Source organism: Toxotes jaculatrix, chromosome 5 (assembly GCF_017976425.1).
Source record: "Toxotes jaculatrix isolate fToxJac2 chromosome 5, fToxJac2.pri, whole genome shotgun sequence".
Taxonomy (NCBI): domain Eukaryota; kingdom Metazoa; phylum Chordata; class Actinopteri; family Toxotidae; genus Toxotes; species Toxotes jaculatrix.
This window is the reverse complement of record NC_054398.1, coordinates 25,898,318-25,915,034: the sequence shown is the minus strand read 5'-3', so window position 1 is coordinate 25,915,034 and position 16,717 is coordinate 25,898,318. Positions and strand designations below refer to the sequence as shown.

The following is a 16,717-nucleotide window of genomic DNA, read 5'->3' as shown; positions in this document are numbered from 1 at the left end:
TATGTAAATAATGTAATTAATGTAGTGTAACCAGATAAAGATATATAAAGAGTTGTCCTTACTGCTATTGCAATAAGGACCACTTGGAAGATTTTTGAAAAAAATGTGTATTTATTGATTTATGCTTACGTATTTTGAACTTTGAACAGTAGTGGAAAGTAACTGCTGAATCTGATTTTCTCTATGCTTAAAACTAGAAACTTTAATTTATGACTGCAGAGCTACCAGTAAACATGGTCTGAAACTGTGAGAGGAAGGGTTTGTGGAAAAATCTAATGTTTTGGGTTAATCATTTACTGGCTGTGTGGGTTGTTTAGTGCTGACAGATACATTCATCATGTGGAAAACCAGAAATGCACAAAAGGAAAAAACAGGTGATTAAAAACAGAAACCTATCATCAACTGTTACTGTCTATGATAATAAAACCCTCCCTGCTGATACCGAAAACTGTAAAACATTATGACAGAAACAAACTCTGAACTTCCATTAAATAATCCAAAGCTGCTTTTAGAAAAGTTTGTCAGCAGTTGCACTAAAATAATTAGCAAATGTTGGACTTACAGAGCAGAAAACTAGTGTAAATAAGTCTGTTAATGTTCAGCTCAAACCAAAATATTGTGTAGTAATAATCATAAACACTTAAAATGCGGAATAAGGTGGTTTAAATTTCCTGTCCTCCAGCTTTTACGTTAACAATTGCCTTAAATTTGATGTTAATTAAACCAATATTATTACAAATATAAACTTAATACTGAATAAGGATCAGAATATTTTTGTTTACACAAAAAGAGAAGACCTCCAGACAGTGACACCAACAGGCTGAAGCAGGTACTGCACAGAAACAACATCAAAAGACTGTTGGTGTTTGACATTGATTTTACTTAAATTAAAAAAAATGTACATCACATTTTAACAACAAAAATCATTTCATTTTATAAAACTTTACACCTATTTGTACCATTTTATAAAAACCCTCACATCCGAAAGACACGTCAGCTGCAGTGACGTAAATGGGACAAAACAACAAAACCACAAACAAATTGAGCAAAATAAAACAAAGACGGTCAGGAAGCGTGTGACACAAAAAGTCTGAATGAGGCAACATGGCGTTAGCGACTGGTGTCAATTGCAAAAATGCTAAATTAAAAACTACAAAAGATTTGGCAATGAAAGAGCTTTGCCCTGATCACAATAAAAACTGACAGAGTGAGATAATAAATTATAATTTGTAATTTGACTTGAGGAGAAAACTGCTAGACCCAAAATAAAAGTGATAAATGCTGGTGTGTCAGCTTTCAGACTGACTACATTGTGTTCCTCACAATTAAAATCACAGTTTCAGAGCGGCGGTGATTGGCAGGAACGGGCATTATTTTAAAATATACACAGCAGCATTTAGTGTCAAACTTAAAAAGCCTGACAGGTTTCATGGAGATCAAAAGTGATCTGTTCCATTAAATTAACCAAAAATACAAGTTTGTAGATGTTTAAAGGATGACAAAGGAAGATCCAAACTATATTAAATATATTTTGGTCCAAAATCAAAACCAAAGGTTTTTAATCCAGCCTTATTTAGAGCAGATTGATACAAATGTGAGAGCAATTAGTTTTATGGGAACAACTTTTTGTTGGTACTGTACAAGTAAAAAAAAGAAAATCTGGAAATAAACTTGTCAGTATTTCATTGTGTTATTTTAGCTTTATTGGCTAAAGCTAAACATTTAAAACATTAGCAAAATAGAACAGAAAAAAGTCAATATTTCATTGCTTATTGGTTATAAAAGAAAGCTAAACTTAAAAGATAACTGAACTGTGATTACAAGAATCCTTGCATTTCTGATCACTGTGTTGTCTTAAGTTGTCTAGCTTTAGCCAATTAGCTTTGAGCTTAGAAATTTGTATCAGAAGTTAAAAAGATCAGAAAAAAGTTTTTTTTTAAGTCTTATCTTATTGGCCTTGAAAGTAAAAATGGACTGAAAGAAAAAGAAAAATGCATTTCCTGTAACTGTTGTTTTCAGTTGTTTAGCTTTAGCTGATTAGCTTTGAGCTATGAGAAAAGCTAAAGTCCATTTGTTCTTTCTTTTAAGCTAACATGGGAGCTAATGAATAAGCTAAAGAAACTGAAGCATTAGAGGTTGTATCTGCATTGTTAGCTTTCACTTATCAACTTTTAGCTAAGAAAAAAAATTGAAGCTGAGATTTTCTGGCTTACATTAAATGTCACGCAGAAAAAAGCTGTAAAACATTCATATAGAAACAGTCTCGTTAAAAAAAAAAACATTGTAATATAAACACTGTATAAGGCTTAGCTGTTAAATACAATGCAGAGTCATTTAATTACGTTTTTACAGTTTCCTGAAGACACTAATGTAATGAGGTTTAAACATGTTTGTCTGCTAAGAACACTGTAAAAACAACTGTCCAAAAAATCAGAGCAAGGAGGCTGAACGCTGCAGTAATGAAGGTCTCTGTCTGGATCTCACTGTTATTTGGATTTCTACGAATTTCTTTTCACCAAACAGAGAGAAACGGCTTTTAATGTGAAACAGGAAGAGTTGCACTTCACTGAGAACAGCTTAACAGAGAAAGCAATAATAAAAATAATAAGAGTTAGCAGAGTCTTAGACAGTACATGTAGAGCTCTGATTATAGTACAGGTAATTTCACCCCTCCTCAATGTTCTTTACTGACCTTTATTAGTTTGTGCAAGCAACTTATCTGAAAAGCAGCTTCTTGTATTTGAGAATTTACTGTAAACTCTTTTGTGGAAGCTTTATGTCAAACTGTTTATCAACTGTGATTTGTACTGGTTCGGCTGATTGTGAACTGAAATCAGTGATTGGTTGGAATCAGCTTATTGATTGATGGCTGATTAGGTTACCCTGATCACACCGCAGTCAGCAGCTGTGTGAAGACGTCACGGATGAAAAAAGAGAAACGGATCCAGTGTTTGAGTGAAGGCAGCCATCTTGTCAAGGTGTTACTATGTCTCTGGGTTGGTGGCTGTAACCATGGCCAGAATCTTGTTGTATTGAGTGGAGATGGCGTCGAAGGCTTCGTCTCTGTGCATCATCGCACCGAACACCATCGGCTGCGACAGAACAGAGGGAACATTAGACGCAGTACTCAAAGATGAAGCTCTTCTCTAAGCTGTGAACCTGTAGGCTTTTATTCTAACTCAAGTAAGTTATGCAACTTTAAATAATTCATATTGGAATTGACTGCATTTGTGTTCATTTTATTTTGATGTAACTGTCTCAGATGGTGCATTTCCAACCATTCTGTTTGTCACCAAGTGAAGAGAACTACTAACTAAAACTTGTTTAGCTGAGCTCTTACCTTTTGGGTGGATGGCGTCGCTATGGAGATGCCCATCCCAGATCCAGGCAGCACTGACAAAACTTTGTACTGTGAAGGACAGAGATGGCAAATTGAAAATCTAAAACCTTTATTTGCATGATTCAGAATCACTCACTTTGACACAAGAAAGTTTATGGAACAATCCTGCGTACCTTCTGGATTTCTTTGATGTCTTGCAGTTTGATGACCTTGTTCCTCTTGGAGGATCCAGACCTGGAGCTGGAGCTCTCGAAACACAGATAACTGAGGAGGCAGAGGAGACTCAGTTAACCCCCATTCGCATAGACGTCCAAAGGCCGGAACATGAAACATGAATAAAATCTCATCCAAAACTTGAAAGGTCAACAGATGGACAAATAAACTAATCACTCTTTCAATGGAGTCTGACAACCTGAGTGCAGAACATATACAGCATATATCTGCTCCTCAAAGGCTGATTTAGATGTTTGACCTGTTGCAGTAATAAGCAGCAGCTTTAGAAACATTATATCCCTGCCAGCAACGTTAACTGTTCTGTTAAGCTCTATCTGTACAACACCGTGAGCTGACAGGAAGCCGATGGCTTACTTCTCGGTGACGTAGAGGACTCCGTTGCGGATGTAGTCTGTTGGTGTCTTTCTGTCTCTGTTGATAAGGCAGCAGCGCCAGCCGTTCTCACACACTGAAACAACAACGCAATGATTAAATCACATCTGGACCCTGTTCTTCATACGTTGATAAATTGACTTATCCAGATTAAAATGTTGACAATATGACGTGAGTCTGAATTATTTTGTTCTTTGAAGCTGGAGCTGTTGTCAAGTCAAATGAATTTAAGTTTAGGGTGAATCCTAAACTTAAACTCATTTTCAGACAGATCAGTTCAATCTGCATGATGAATTTGTCTGTACACTGTTGACCCCCCCCCCCCCCCCCCCCCCTTTCCTTGCAGTTCCTTCCTCACCTGTCAGGGGACGCTCACTCTCCGGCAGGTTGAAGACTTCATGAAAAGCTCCCCTCTTGGTGCTGTAGTATCGTCCTCCGTCCTCGTCCCGGCTGACACCCAAAGGAGCTGCAGCACTGAGGCTGCCTCGACCCGCCGCTGAAGGCACCTGAACAGGTGGATTGGGAGGGGGGGGGGGGGGTAATTGATTAGCAAATCAGTAGCAGGTGAGGTGTTGGTGTGGCAGCATCCTAATCATCACTGCAGTCAGAGGGTGAAGCTGCTTGCAGAGCAGGTGATAATTGACCTAAATTCGTGTTACTAGAGGAAAAGCCATGGGGTCATTAAACTCTGAAGAGGAGCGGGAATGAGATCGGGACATTTGTTGGGATTTCTCACTCTAGAACAAAGTTTAAGCAAACACACAAACACACACACACAGAGTCTATCACCAACACTACTGATCAGAGTAACGGCAGCTGATCGGTTTCACTCGCTGTCTGACTGGTCAAAAGCTCAGACGACTCTACATCTCTAACTACAGTACACACTACTGACCTCTACACTGTGACCGTAAATACACAACACACACACACAGCAGGATCCTACCTGTTCACACTCAGACGGCTGAGAGAGAAAAACAACATCTCAGACAAACGACTGGGACCAGTAAGAACCAGTCTACTTGGTAGTGAACTGATCCAGTTTTAAGCTGTAAAACTGTGATGGTTTCCTCTGCAGGTCTCAGATGTTTCTTTACTTTTCAGAGTTTTCAGTTAATCCTGAAACTGAGGAGTCTGAGGTTTTTACTTTCTACATGTTAACTTTCTATTGAAGTCCAGATGGTTGGATTAACTGAGGACATAAACATGAAGCAAAAATCCTGGCTGGTCTTCAACAAGGACTTAAAATAGTTTTGTGTGGTGACTCACATTCAGACACATTGGACCTCATGATAATATCGAACTGAGATATTTTAATTTGAATGTAATAGATCTGTTTGTTTTGTTTTTATTTTTTTGACTTGGTATCTGCAGGTGTGACGGGTCTGATCAGTTATTCTGAGTTTGTTTTTTAAAGTGTGAAACATTTTCAACTTCTAGTTTACACAGTGATCTGGTCTTTATATGACACGTGTTCATGTCTTTTGTTTTGTGTGGATGTATGTGGGAGCGTGGACTGACCCGTCGGCTCAGAGTGGTGCTGCTGCGCTCCTTCAGCTGCAGGTCGGTGGGTAAGTTGGTCCAGATAATGTAGGGGGTGTCGAAGCGCTGCCGCAGCTTGGGACAGCTCTTAAAGATGAAGTCGATGATGAAGAACTTTATACCTGCATACATAGCTGAGGAGGAGGATGAATTAGGCATTAGGCTGCATTAGCTTTAGCTAAGTGTACCTAATAAACTGGCCCCAGTAAAACGTACCTATGATGAATCCCAGCAGTTTGTACGGCAGCAGACAGGAGGAGATGAAGGCCACCCACAGACCAATGTACAGCTTCTGGGTCAACTCTGGCCGCACCCACATGAACAAACTGCACATAAACACACACACACAGTATTAAATACCCGTGTATGGACCATCTGTTCTGTCTGACATGGAACTAAGTGTGTGCAGACAGACTCACTTCTTTATTTTCTCCAGGATGTTTGCCATCTTCCCAAACAGATTCTGTGAGGACGAAACCAAAAACAGGAAAAAAGTTTGTTTTTGTTTCCTAACGTGTGTCCAGCTTTCTCCTGTTTGGTATGTCTGTTCATGTAAAAGTGTGTGCTCTGTACCTGCAAGGATCCTTGAGTGTGAATTTCTTTTTTTTTAAATCTCTTTTTATTGACTTTTAAAGAGAGAGTGGACAAAATGCTCCATAAACAAAACTAAGCCTAACTCTATGAGAAAGGTTTGTGTCTCCAGCAGTCAGTCCGATCTGAATAAGACTTCTGTCGAGCTGAGGTACAAGAAAAAACAAGTAACATTCCTCCAGCTTGTTGTTTTCCTGGTGTCTCTTTCTAACTGGCTGGATTTGTGGGTTCAGTCTGGAGATCGTCTGCTGCCTCCTAGTTCCTGCTCAACATCCTGTCCTTGGAAATGTCCAGGTTTACAGTCTGTCAGCATTTTTTTAGGATCATTTTGTTTGTAGTTTTGCTTTGGTTCATGCTGATTACATGGATTCAGTTATTAACCGTCACACTTATTTCACCTTTCTGTAATAAAACATTTTTTTCACTTTAATTCCAGTTCAGAGTTCAGACTTTGGTTTAAGGACATCAAATATCTGCCTCACCTGCGCTTTCTGAGCGACGTCCAGAACCAGCTGGAACTTCTCCGACACCGTCAGGTCTTCTTTAGGAGGCTCCTGGAAAAACAGAGGCGGCAGAGCTGTAAGTCACACAGTGACACCTGCAACACACCTGTGTTCACCTGTCGCCTCAACACACCTGACATTAAAAGTACAACCAGTGATCCAGATGTTAAATGTTAATTATGTCAATTATTCATTAATCACATCATTGAAAATGATCACTTTCATTTTTAATCATTTAACATCTTTCTTCCAGTTTCCAATAAATGTAATGATGTAGCTTGTCCAGCAGGTGGAGCTGTTTAACTGTCAGATTAGCTTCATGCTCCTGTTCACCTGTCCAGTTCATGTTAAAAGGTTGATGCTGAAGAAAAAACTAAAACAAATGCTTGATAAAATTAAGTGTGTGCAGGTGTAAAGAGCGATTTCTCACCACAGGCTCTGAGACTTCGGGTACGATGCTCCACTGGATCCTCCAGCCTCTGAGAGCAGTGCATCATGGGAACATACAGGTACATCTGAGATCATTTCACACTCACTACACATCTAGAGCCCATGAACCAGATCTGATTTATTCTGGAGAGTCTACAGTTATAGATATAAAGGTTGGACAACTGTCCAACCAAAGACCAAGGTCATGATCAAACAGAAGAAGAGTTTCATCTGTCTGAGCTGAAGAAGAAAGCTCAGAATCACTTCACTGTCTCTTGTCTGATTCTGACTCAGGTCCTGATTCTGAAGCTGTGATTGGCTGACGGATGGTGGGAGGGGCTGGCACTAACCTGGCAATGAGGTAATTCAAAGACAGGCGAACGATGGCGAGGAACAGGAACATGGGGACGGCCCAGCCGTGCCACGCTGCATACATGTAGACCTAAATTTAAACATACACATACATGCAAAGTAAATTACTGAGGCTCTGTGTGATTATACAGGTAACGCAAAGATGTAAATAAACATAACGAGTCCATGGATCAACAAAGACACATCAAAATCGTGTGTGGGTGTGTTCATTAAAATCCGTCTTCAGAGGAACACTGACTGCTGAACGTCAGTCTGAGCTCTGAGTGTGCGCGGACTCACGATGAAGGCGATGCCTGACGTGTAGGCGGAGTACCAGCTGGATAAGGCGGAGAGGTTCCTCATAAAGTTGGTCACGGGCCTGAATCCTCGCTCTGGAAACACCACAACAGACCAACTGACCAATCACAGACTGGGAGTTTATCATGACAGTGAAATACAGTGAAGACAACTGTGAAATACAGTGAGGACAACTGAAATACTCACTGAGCCGTCTCATGTTTTCAGTCAACCTTTGGAGCAGAAACAAATTAATTACTTAGATTTAGATTTAAGACAAATTCAGCTTTAAAACAATAAAAACAGTGAGTTTGATTTTTAGTCTCTGTGTCTCTGCTGTGACTCCTACAGCGACGCTCCTAAACGTCGCGGCTCTGCAGTGACCTGAAAAGTCTCTGTACAGACAGTAAAGGGATTTTCCTCCTCACCTCTTGGCACTCAGCGGCTCCTCCGTCTCCACCGCCGTCTCCTCCGGCTGGAAGCGGAAGTCTTCGATATAGACGCCAAAACGGTCATAAACCCATTTCAGGAAACTGCTGGACAGAGTGTCCTTCTGTTTGTCTGAGGAGAGAATAAGACGACAGTTTTACCACATTCATTCAAGTTCATACGCTGAGGTCTGTGATAAACTTTGTCCTGAATGAGCTGGAGGATTAAAATCTCAGAGTCAGATGAACTGACTGGAGAGAAACAGGCAGCATTTGGGTGAGCAGACCATTGTTCCAGGTTTTGCCTGGATTAAACAATGTTATGCTCATGTTTTGCCTAATGTTGTAATTTGTAATGTTAGTACAATGCCATCACCGTCAATATGACCTCAGTAATAAACTGAATTAACACCTCTCTGAAAGTTTTATAGGCTTCATAGACAGAAACTCTCTGGCTGAGCTGTTGTACTGGAGAAAGTTTTTCAACAGGGGAAAAGCTCTTGAACCAGCAGCTACTGATTTCTAATTTTCCTCCTGAGCACAGATGATCTCAAAAGGCAGAACTTCTGTTTGTGCAGCTCACCTGTACCGCTGCCTGCAGGTGGAAGAGGGGGCGGGGCTTTAGGTGTCTGAGAAGGTGAGTCTTCAAGTCTGTGAAGTTTCCAGCAGACAGAAACAATCAGTCAGTCAATACAGATAAAAAAACAAGCTGCTCTGTCTGTCTCAGACTATCACATTAAATAAAGTTTTTTTCTTTATTAACCACCTGGATCTCAGGGCATCGTTGACCTTCTGCTCCAGCTCGATGCGTCTGCAGCGCTCCTTCTCCAGCTCCTGTCTCAGTGAATCCACGTTGGACTCTTCTTTAAGTTTCCTCAGCTCCTCCTCTGAAATTATGAGAAGAGACAAACCGAGACCGCCGAGCTGTCAGCGCTGATGAGGCAAAAATAAAACGACCTGTTTCCAGACTTTAATTAAGAACAGTTCAGATGATGTTTCTACCCTCAACCTGATGACGGCATCCTTCAGCTACATTTCATATCTTCTTTTTATTTACAGATAATTATTTTCCTTTACACATTCACAAATCAAACCACGCACAAACAAACACACACACACACACACACTCGTGCCTCTCCACACACGTCTGTCTCCTCTTCTCACTGTGAATCCACTAATACATTTTATGATCGGTTTCATCATTTATCAGAGACTCCTGCTTCCTGGTTTAAAACCTCTAACAGTGGCGAAGCAGGGGATGATGGGACATTAAAATGGGACTTTGATTTAATTCCTCTAAATACTATTAATACTTTAATTGAAAGAAACACAATGTCCTTATTCGCCTGTGGGTGTGTGTGTCAAATGAGGTCAGCAGGGTTATTAATAGCTGTGTGTGTGCGCGCGTGTGTGTTACATAAAACAGACGGGCAGATATTGATGGATTACCCAGCATGCTGTTGTGCTGTGGGGCATTTGCCTCCAAACTGATGTGAGAAGCCCTGATGACCCAAAGGCCAATCAACGCGAGCACTTCTATCTACACTGAAGAGGAACACTGTACTTTTTATTTTCTATTCATTTATATTTTAGAACCTGGAAGTTCATTCTTGACCTTCAGAAGAATACTCAAGTTGTGCTGAATTGTGGGTAATGTAGGCACCACGTATTGGCATGAACAGCAACGATCTGACAGAGAGGTTTGGTCGGTCGGTCGTGTGAATCTGACCAGACTGAACTGATTCTTAGAATTGAATATGGAGGTAAAATTCACAGATTTCACATTCCAAACACACATAGATCTGATTTAATTTGTCTTTGGTTCATATTATTTTATTTGAAGCTTTATGAAAACAAGGCCCACTCAGTTCAGGTCAGAGTACTCACGTAAGAAGTGTTTCTCTAACAAGGCGACTTCCAGGTGCCCTTTGACCTCGTTCAGATCTGTCCTCGGATCGTCTTGAAGAGCTGCAGAAAATGATCCTGGAACAGCCTGAAAGAAAAATACTGAAATATGACACAACCACACAAAATATAGAAGATGATTCAACAACATTTACACTCTACATTCAAATGAACATTTACTTAACCAGGTAAGAAGCTGTTTACATTATAAATCTCAACAACAGACAATGGGCCTTTTGCCACTTTAACCCAAATATTGACACAACTGATTTGTAAAAGTGAACACACCAAAAAATATGTGTTGAAATCTTTTCAAAGACTGTTCACGCTCTGTCTGACCACTGACTCCTGGTTGTTATATTTCTCATATTTTCCCCATCACAGATCAAACAGGTGTGATTTTGTACCTGAGAATAACTCTGCTGCTCTCCCTCCACCTCCCTCAGCTCCTCCGGCTCTCTGACGGAGATACGAGGTTTCATCACGGGCTCCTCTGTGCATTCTGTGTCGGACGTGTTGGGCGACTCGGCCAGATCCAGGAACTCGTCCCGTCTCTGGCCCCGGAACCGGATCTTATCCAGACGCTTCAGCATGATGGGTGCTGCGGAGCCGGGTCTCTACCTAAACATGACCGATGACTGAGCTGCAGAGGACAAAGAAGACATGATCCGCAAAACGTCCAATAACTGATTATTTAAAAATTTGAATAAACTGATGTGTTTCCATGGTGAAGAGAAAATAAATTACTAAATACCTGCAAAACTAATGACATTCCCATGAACCTCAGCTGTTCTCTGGTGCTATTCAACACGTTAGCATTGAGCTAGATTTCATGGCAATCTCCCAAACAGCTGCTGAGACATTTTACTCAAAACCACAAATGTGAAGCTCATGGTGGCGTTAGAGGAAAAGTCCACAAATGCCAGCCAGTTTATAGCCATGCCAGCATGTCTATAAACATTCAATTTTCATTGAAAAAAATGTGCCTTCATGTTATTGAACTATTGGTTTGCATTCACGAGAACTGAACGAAACAGTATTAAAACACATCAAATCGAGACGTTTTAAATCAAACCTGAATCGAAAGCAGACGTCAGTTCGAACTTCTGTTCATTTACATCATGTTAGAGATGAGTTGTTCAACACAGTGATCATAGGTTTTATTTGTCCAGGGAGAGTCAGCGCTCAACACTTCAGCCCACTCACACAAACAGCTGAAGCAGCTAATCAGAAGTCATCACACTGTTTGTTCAGGGAGGAGGCAACGTTTCCTTATCTGCTTCCTAATGTTCCCACTCCTCATGTTTCATCCCCTGAAAACCTGACTGTTGAGTCTGAGTGGTCCCTGAGGCACTTCTAAAATCTGGACTCCAGGTTTTTCACCATCATTTTTTCAAGCAAATGTGGCAAAATGTTACTTGTCTTTGCTTTATGTGATTGTAAACTTGTATATTTTGGGGGTTTGGGCTGTTGATTGGACAAATAAAACAATTTAAAGACAGCAACTTAGGGTTTGGGAAATTATAACATACACCTTTCACTATTTTCTGACATTTTATAGAATAAACAGTCAAACAAGGAAATAATCCCGCCAGATAAATAAATAAATAAATAAATTAACTGTTAGATGCAGCCCTACTGGCCCGTCATGATAATATGAGCTAGATGTAGTGATACAGCTGTATGGTAAAGTTGGGGTACCCTGCTCAGTCTGTTAGTACTTAGTAATCTCCCCTTCACTGTTCCTGCAGATCACTTCAGGTTCTGCAAACACAGCATGTCTAAGCATGTTTAAGATCTTTGAACAGATTTTCGGTGGTGTTCAGATCAGGGGGGTTTGATGACGTTACGTCCTCAGTGGTAACTTCAGCCCTGATCTTAAACGCTGTCACTGGAGGACTGAAGGTGAAGGTGTGTTCAGTCTGACTGGTCTGACTGCTTCTGCTGAAAACTGTCTGGTCCTGTATCTGCACAACTTCAACCCTGTCTGTAGTCGGACTGGCTGTCTACTGACTGACCGACCAGGGGTGGGGAATAAATGTGTGCTTACATAAAATAAAAAAAAGTGCTTGCTGAAAAGCATTAAGCTGAAAAATAGTTCTGTGCTTTCATATATGGACCTTTACTTACATTGGAGTATTTTTACATTGTTGTTTGCAGTGGTACTTCTTCTACCACTGTGACAGACAAAGAAACGGACTGGTCTGACAGCTTGTAATGTTTACTGTCTCCTTCTTTACCTGCACACCCATCAACAGTATCTGCACAGGTGAGGCTAAGTGATAACACGACTGACTGACATTGTAATGACAGAAAGACTGAGTATTTACTGTCAGACTGAGCGACTGACAGAGATTTACAGACAGTTGATTGACTGCCTGCCGACCATGGCCGGATTAACCTCTTATCCATCACTCAGTACAATCAGAAGGCGTCTGATTGATCCCAGATTCATCCTGCAGCAGGACAACGAGCCAAACATCCAGCCAGAGTCATAAAGACAAGAAGAAGAGTCCTGCAGCAGGTGGTCTGGTCCCCACAGAGACCTGATCCCAATATCATGGAGTCAGACTGGGATCACATGAAGAGACAGGAGGCACTGAGAATCCACCCCCCCCCCCCCCCCCTCCCCCCCACCCCACCCCACCCCACCCCACCCCAACCAATTAATTGTTTAGTCTACAAAAACAACAAATTAACATATTCAATCGTCCTCGCTTTACGTGCAGTGCCTAAAACCTTTGTTCAGTATTGTACATTCTCAGGCCTTTTTAATGAAGCTGGATTCAGCGCTTTTTGAGACTTTTCAAGACCGGCAGACACCCTGCCACCTGCACTGACAGCCAATCAGCTGTTGTTCACCGGCGGACCTCACGGAGGTCGCACCTGGCTGGTCCGCGAGGTCCTGGTGGGACACACCTGGATAAAGACCGGGTTAAGAGGTAGGGAGGGAACAAGGAAGGAAGGAAAAGAGGTGACAGGGAAGGGGGTGTCTCACCGTGAACATAAGCCGAAGCAAACTTTGCTTCCTTCTCTCCTCCCCGGCGGTCCGAACCCGGCCCAAACCGAGTCAGATCCGCTCCACACCGGTCCAGAATCCTCTCGGACCCGTTCCAGTCCACTCTCCCTCCTCTGCCACGATATTTAATCCAGATGTGGTGGTTTCGGGGGAAAACCCGAATCGTATTTCTCTACCTGGCACAATGTTCACCGCTGTGGGCGGGGTGATCAGCGGCAGCCCAACAAGGATGTGACGCCATCACGCTGCGCTCTTAAAGTGAACGTCAGGTCTCAGACAGGCGGAACCAAAACATTCAGTTGTGTGTTTCTGCAGGAACTTTGAAGTAGTTCGACAGAGAGTTCAGCTCAGTTGTAGTTAATGTGTTGTGACTGTGAACAGATAACTAGATTATCCCTTTAAGGCTGTTTATAACCCGCAGAGTCTCAGCTGAGAGGCGGAAATGGTCTCCACGGTGCAGAACACCGACGTGAAGCAGGTAAGACTCACCTGAGGCAGGTTATTTAGGACAGTCTGTTCCCCAAAGACAGTGAGACAGGTAAGTTCACACAGCTGCAGGAACACTCCCACCAAGCACTCTGACAAAAAGTAGAGAAATGCTGTGCTGTTTCTCGGTCTTCCACCAGACTACGTTCAAATAATGATGTATTTAAACATCATCTTCCTCTTTTCTTAGGAAATATCAAATAAATCTTATAACTCGAGACATTAGTGACTTCTGATACATTCAGCATATAAATAATTCCATGCAGCAAAAGGTTGCAGTAATTTTTAAGTTCTGAAATCTTAAAAACGTCCTATCAGAGTGGGAGAAATTGAGAGAGTGACAAATATATATACATATATATAAATATTACAAACTGTACAAACAGCTCTAATTATAAGGAAATGTGGCTGCATAGAGTATCTAAAATATTTAATTAGCAGCATCTAATCATTTCAAAAAATTAAACATTTAAAGGTTAGATTTGAAAAAAGGTGCAGATGAAGATGCAGGTCTTGTGTCTCCCGTGCAGAAGGATGCTGATCGTGCCATGGTTGTTGCAGTAATGTCTCGTGCGGTGTTCGAACCTGGAGCTGATGATGATGAGATGTACAAAGTGGGCCCAGCTTTCCCGCTGCTGCAGGTCAGACTTCAACACTGACATCAGCTCAAAACTTTTAGTAGTTTAGTAGTAAGTGTTGTTTTTGTGTGTGTAAAGGAGTTATTATGAGCCAGGTTAGATGCCTGTAGGTTAAATATAGGTCAGAGAAGCTAGAAAATATTAAGAGATGGACTTTGTTTACAACAAGAAAAATATAGAATAAGACTCGATTGAAGCTTTAAAGGAGAGTTTCAAATGATCTCAATTCATATTTGTGTTTTTCTCCTCAGGCGCTCCAGAGAGTGAACGAGCGTCTGCTGGAGGAGAATCCGGCTGAGTCGCTGCTGTTTGATGTCGTCCTGATCACCACCGACAGAAAGCAGCAGCAGCAGAGCTCCCACATCATCAGCAGCACCAGACATTACGGTAATTTCACTTTAACCACCATCAGACAGATGATGATTAAAGTTTAGATAGTGAGTTTATCATCTTGTCAGTGACGGCGTTGACTTCCTGTCCTGACTTCATCGCCGTCCTGTTGCAGGTCTTGATGTCAGCAGATTTTGTTTTTCCAGTGAGGAGGACTTTGTTGAGAGTTTACTGAAAAACAACGTGCTGCTCTTCCTGTCGACGGACCAAAACGAGGTGTCGCAGGCATCACAGAAAGGTCAGGAAGTTTATTTGTTACAGCTGACCTCCCCAGGTTTCTGAGGAGTTTTTACAGTTGTCAGATCTTAGAGCCTGAAAATCCTGATTTGGTCAAAGAGGACATGATTTAAAACTCTATCAGTGGATAACAGCTCCACATTGATGTATTGATGTTTTGATAATGTATTGATAGGTGTCCATATGAGTGTGATACTAGAAAGTGAATGATCCTCCTTGCTCTTGGTCCAGGTGTTCTCTCAGCGCTGCTGGGCCTGCAGACAGCTTCCTGTCCATCAGAGCAGCTCAGAGTTTTATTCTGCGGAGACGCCATCATCCAGCCTGACACCGGCCCAAAGCCGGCAAGCCGACAGGCCGCTCAGGTACTCACAGCAACATCCTGCTGATGCTTCAGCTTTACTTTTTAATTCCTGCTAAAGATTTTCCAGGACTGACGAAGGTGTTTTTTTTTCTTCTTTCTTTCTTCCTTCCTGTTCAGAGTTTCTCTGCTCAGCTGGGTGAGATGCGGCGGAGGTTCGGCGTGTTCGACAGCCCTCTCAACATCGTCTTGGTGACGTCACATGGTGGCAGAGAAAGCTGTGGCACCGCCCTGCAGACCCTGCGGTCCCGTGGCGTCAGCGTGGACGAGGCGTACTGCCTGGCCGGGGCTCCAAGGGGCCCCATCCTGTCTCTGCTCAGCCCGCACTTCCTGCTCACTGATGGCTTCAGCAGCCTAGAGGGGTGATGACATCATGACAGGACGAACTGTCACATGACTTCACAAAAAAAACACAAAGAACCCTTCACTGTGTCTTTAAGAGAAGCTGCCAAACCCTCAGTCTGGACTCAGAGTTAAACACGTCTGAACAGTTTTTTTCTGTTTGAACCTCAGAGTGAAAAAAGTGTTTCCTGTTTGTGACGAGTTGCTGATCTATAAACATTTATCTGTTGCTCTTTGTTTGCTTTTCACTTTGATGTGAACTCAGTACTTTTGCCAGTTTTCCAGTGATCTGACTGATCAGTGATCAATGATCGAGCTGTTACCAAGTTTTGATCTGATCCTCTGAGCTGAACCTGCTCAGGAGCAGGTTGTGAACATCAACACTGAATTGGTTTGTTGTTGTAATATTTAAAGTTGACCAGCAGGTGGCAGCGTCAGTCAGTAAAACCTGCAGACATAAGGTAGAAACACACACAAACAAAAGGTCATCTCTGTGCAGTTTGTGTATTTAAGAAGGTTCCCGGGTCCTTGGATGGTCCTTGACGTTGCAGGTCTCCAAGGACCAGGTTTACGCTCTGTCTTCAAGCTTTTGGTTCTTTGATGTATTTTCTTCCTTTAATGTCTGCAGTGGTCTCTAGTGGTCCTGGAGTAACAGGAAATCCTTTAGGACGTCCACCGGTCCTTCAGAGGTTGTTTAAGTCTTTGAGGATATTTCATGGGAACATTTTGTATGTGATGAATATGGTCAGAGTTCCAGTCTGAGCCTGGAAAATCCAGCAGGTTAACATGATCAGTTTCAGTCATCGGAGGATGTAAACCAGACGGAGGCTGAGCTGATGATCGGGAGGCGCTGACTCATCTCTGCTGCCACAAATTAAAACATGTTCAGAGAAATGAAGCAGCCCGGCGCGCTTGTCTGTTTCCCACAGTCTCACATGGACTGAATGTTTGTTTCCATTATCCTGAGCATCAGCATCTCCGCCTCCTGAACACAAAGCTGCTCTTCTAAACTTCATCAGCTAATTCAGTCTCTTAATAAACAGTCTGTTCATATTTTTTTCCCTGCTTGGCATTTAAGTTTTTATTGTTTAAAAACCAGTTTTGGTGCCGAACTGCAAGAAAACCTTCATCTAATTTCAGGTTTACAGGAGTAAACACTTTTACAAGATGTGGAAATAACAAATACATAAATAAAAAATGAGTGTTTCTGTCCACAATAAAATGAAAATGAAAAGAAAGCATGTCAGATGGGATT

The 16,717-nt window shown here is 41.9% G+C and overlaps 2 protein-coding genes across 4 annotated transcripts; one reads left to right on the top strand and one right to left on the bottom strand.

Moving 5' to 3' along the window:
* Positions 1–862: 862 nt before the first annotated feature.
* LOC121181697 (GRAM domain-containing protein 4-like) lies at positions 863–13,198 on the bottom strand. 2 transcript variants are annotated; one of them, XM_041037761.1, is made up of 19 exons: positions 12,991–13,198; positions 10,400–10,635; positions 9,975–10,080; positions 8,854–8,974; positions 8,671–8,738; positions 8,088–8,220; positions 7,867–7,892; positions 7,663–7,754; positions 7,362–7,453; positions 7,013–7,061; positions 6,562–6,633; positions 5,908–5,951; positions 5,705–5,814; positions 5,468–5,622; positions 4,305–4,452; positions 3,929–4,022; positions 3,514–3,604; positions 3,341–3,409; positions 863–3,092 (listed from the first exon to the last, which is right to left on the bottom strand). In XM_041037761.1, the coding sequence occupies exons 2-19, from the start codon at positions 10,583–10,585 to the stop codon at positions 2,985–2,987; spliced, it is 1,764 nt and encodes a 587-aa protein (XP_040893695.1). In that variant the 5' UTR covers positions 10,586–10,635; positions 12,991–13,198; the 3' UTR covers positions 863–2,984. The 2 variants fall into 2 exon arrangements, with proteins under 2 accessions (XP_040893695.1, XP_040893696.1); XM_041037762.1 differs by lacking the exon at positions 12,991–13,198 and having other exon boundaries at positions 10,400–12,598.
* Positions 13,199–13,220: 22 nt separating this feature from the next.
* On the top strand, positions 13,221–16,622 carry LOC121181700 (cytosolic 5'-nucleotidase 1B). Of its 2 annotated transcripts, none has more exons than XM_041037768.1 (6): positions 13,221–13,489; positions 14,031–14,138; positions 14,387–14,522; positions 14,641–14,763; positions 14,994–15,124; positions 15,241–16,622. In XM_041037768.1, exons 1-6 carry the CDS (start codon positions 13,454–13,456, stop codon positions 15,484–15,486), a joined length of 780 nt encoding a protein of 259 aa, XP_040893702.1. In that variant the 5' UTR covers positions 13,221–13,453; the 3' UTR covers positions 15,487–16,622. The 2 variants fall into 2 exon arrangements, with proteins under 2 accessions (XP_040893702.1, XP_040893701.1); XM_041037767.1 differs by having other exon boundaries at positions 14,028–14,138; positions 15,241–16,621.
* Positions 16,623–16,717: the final 95 nt, after the last annotated feature.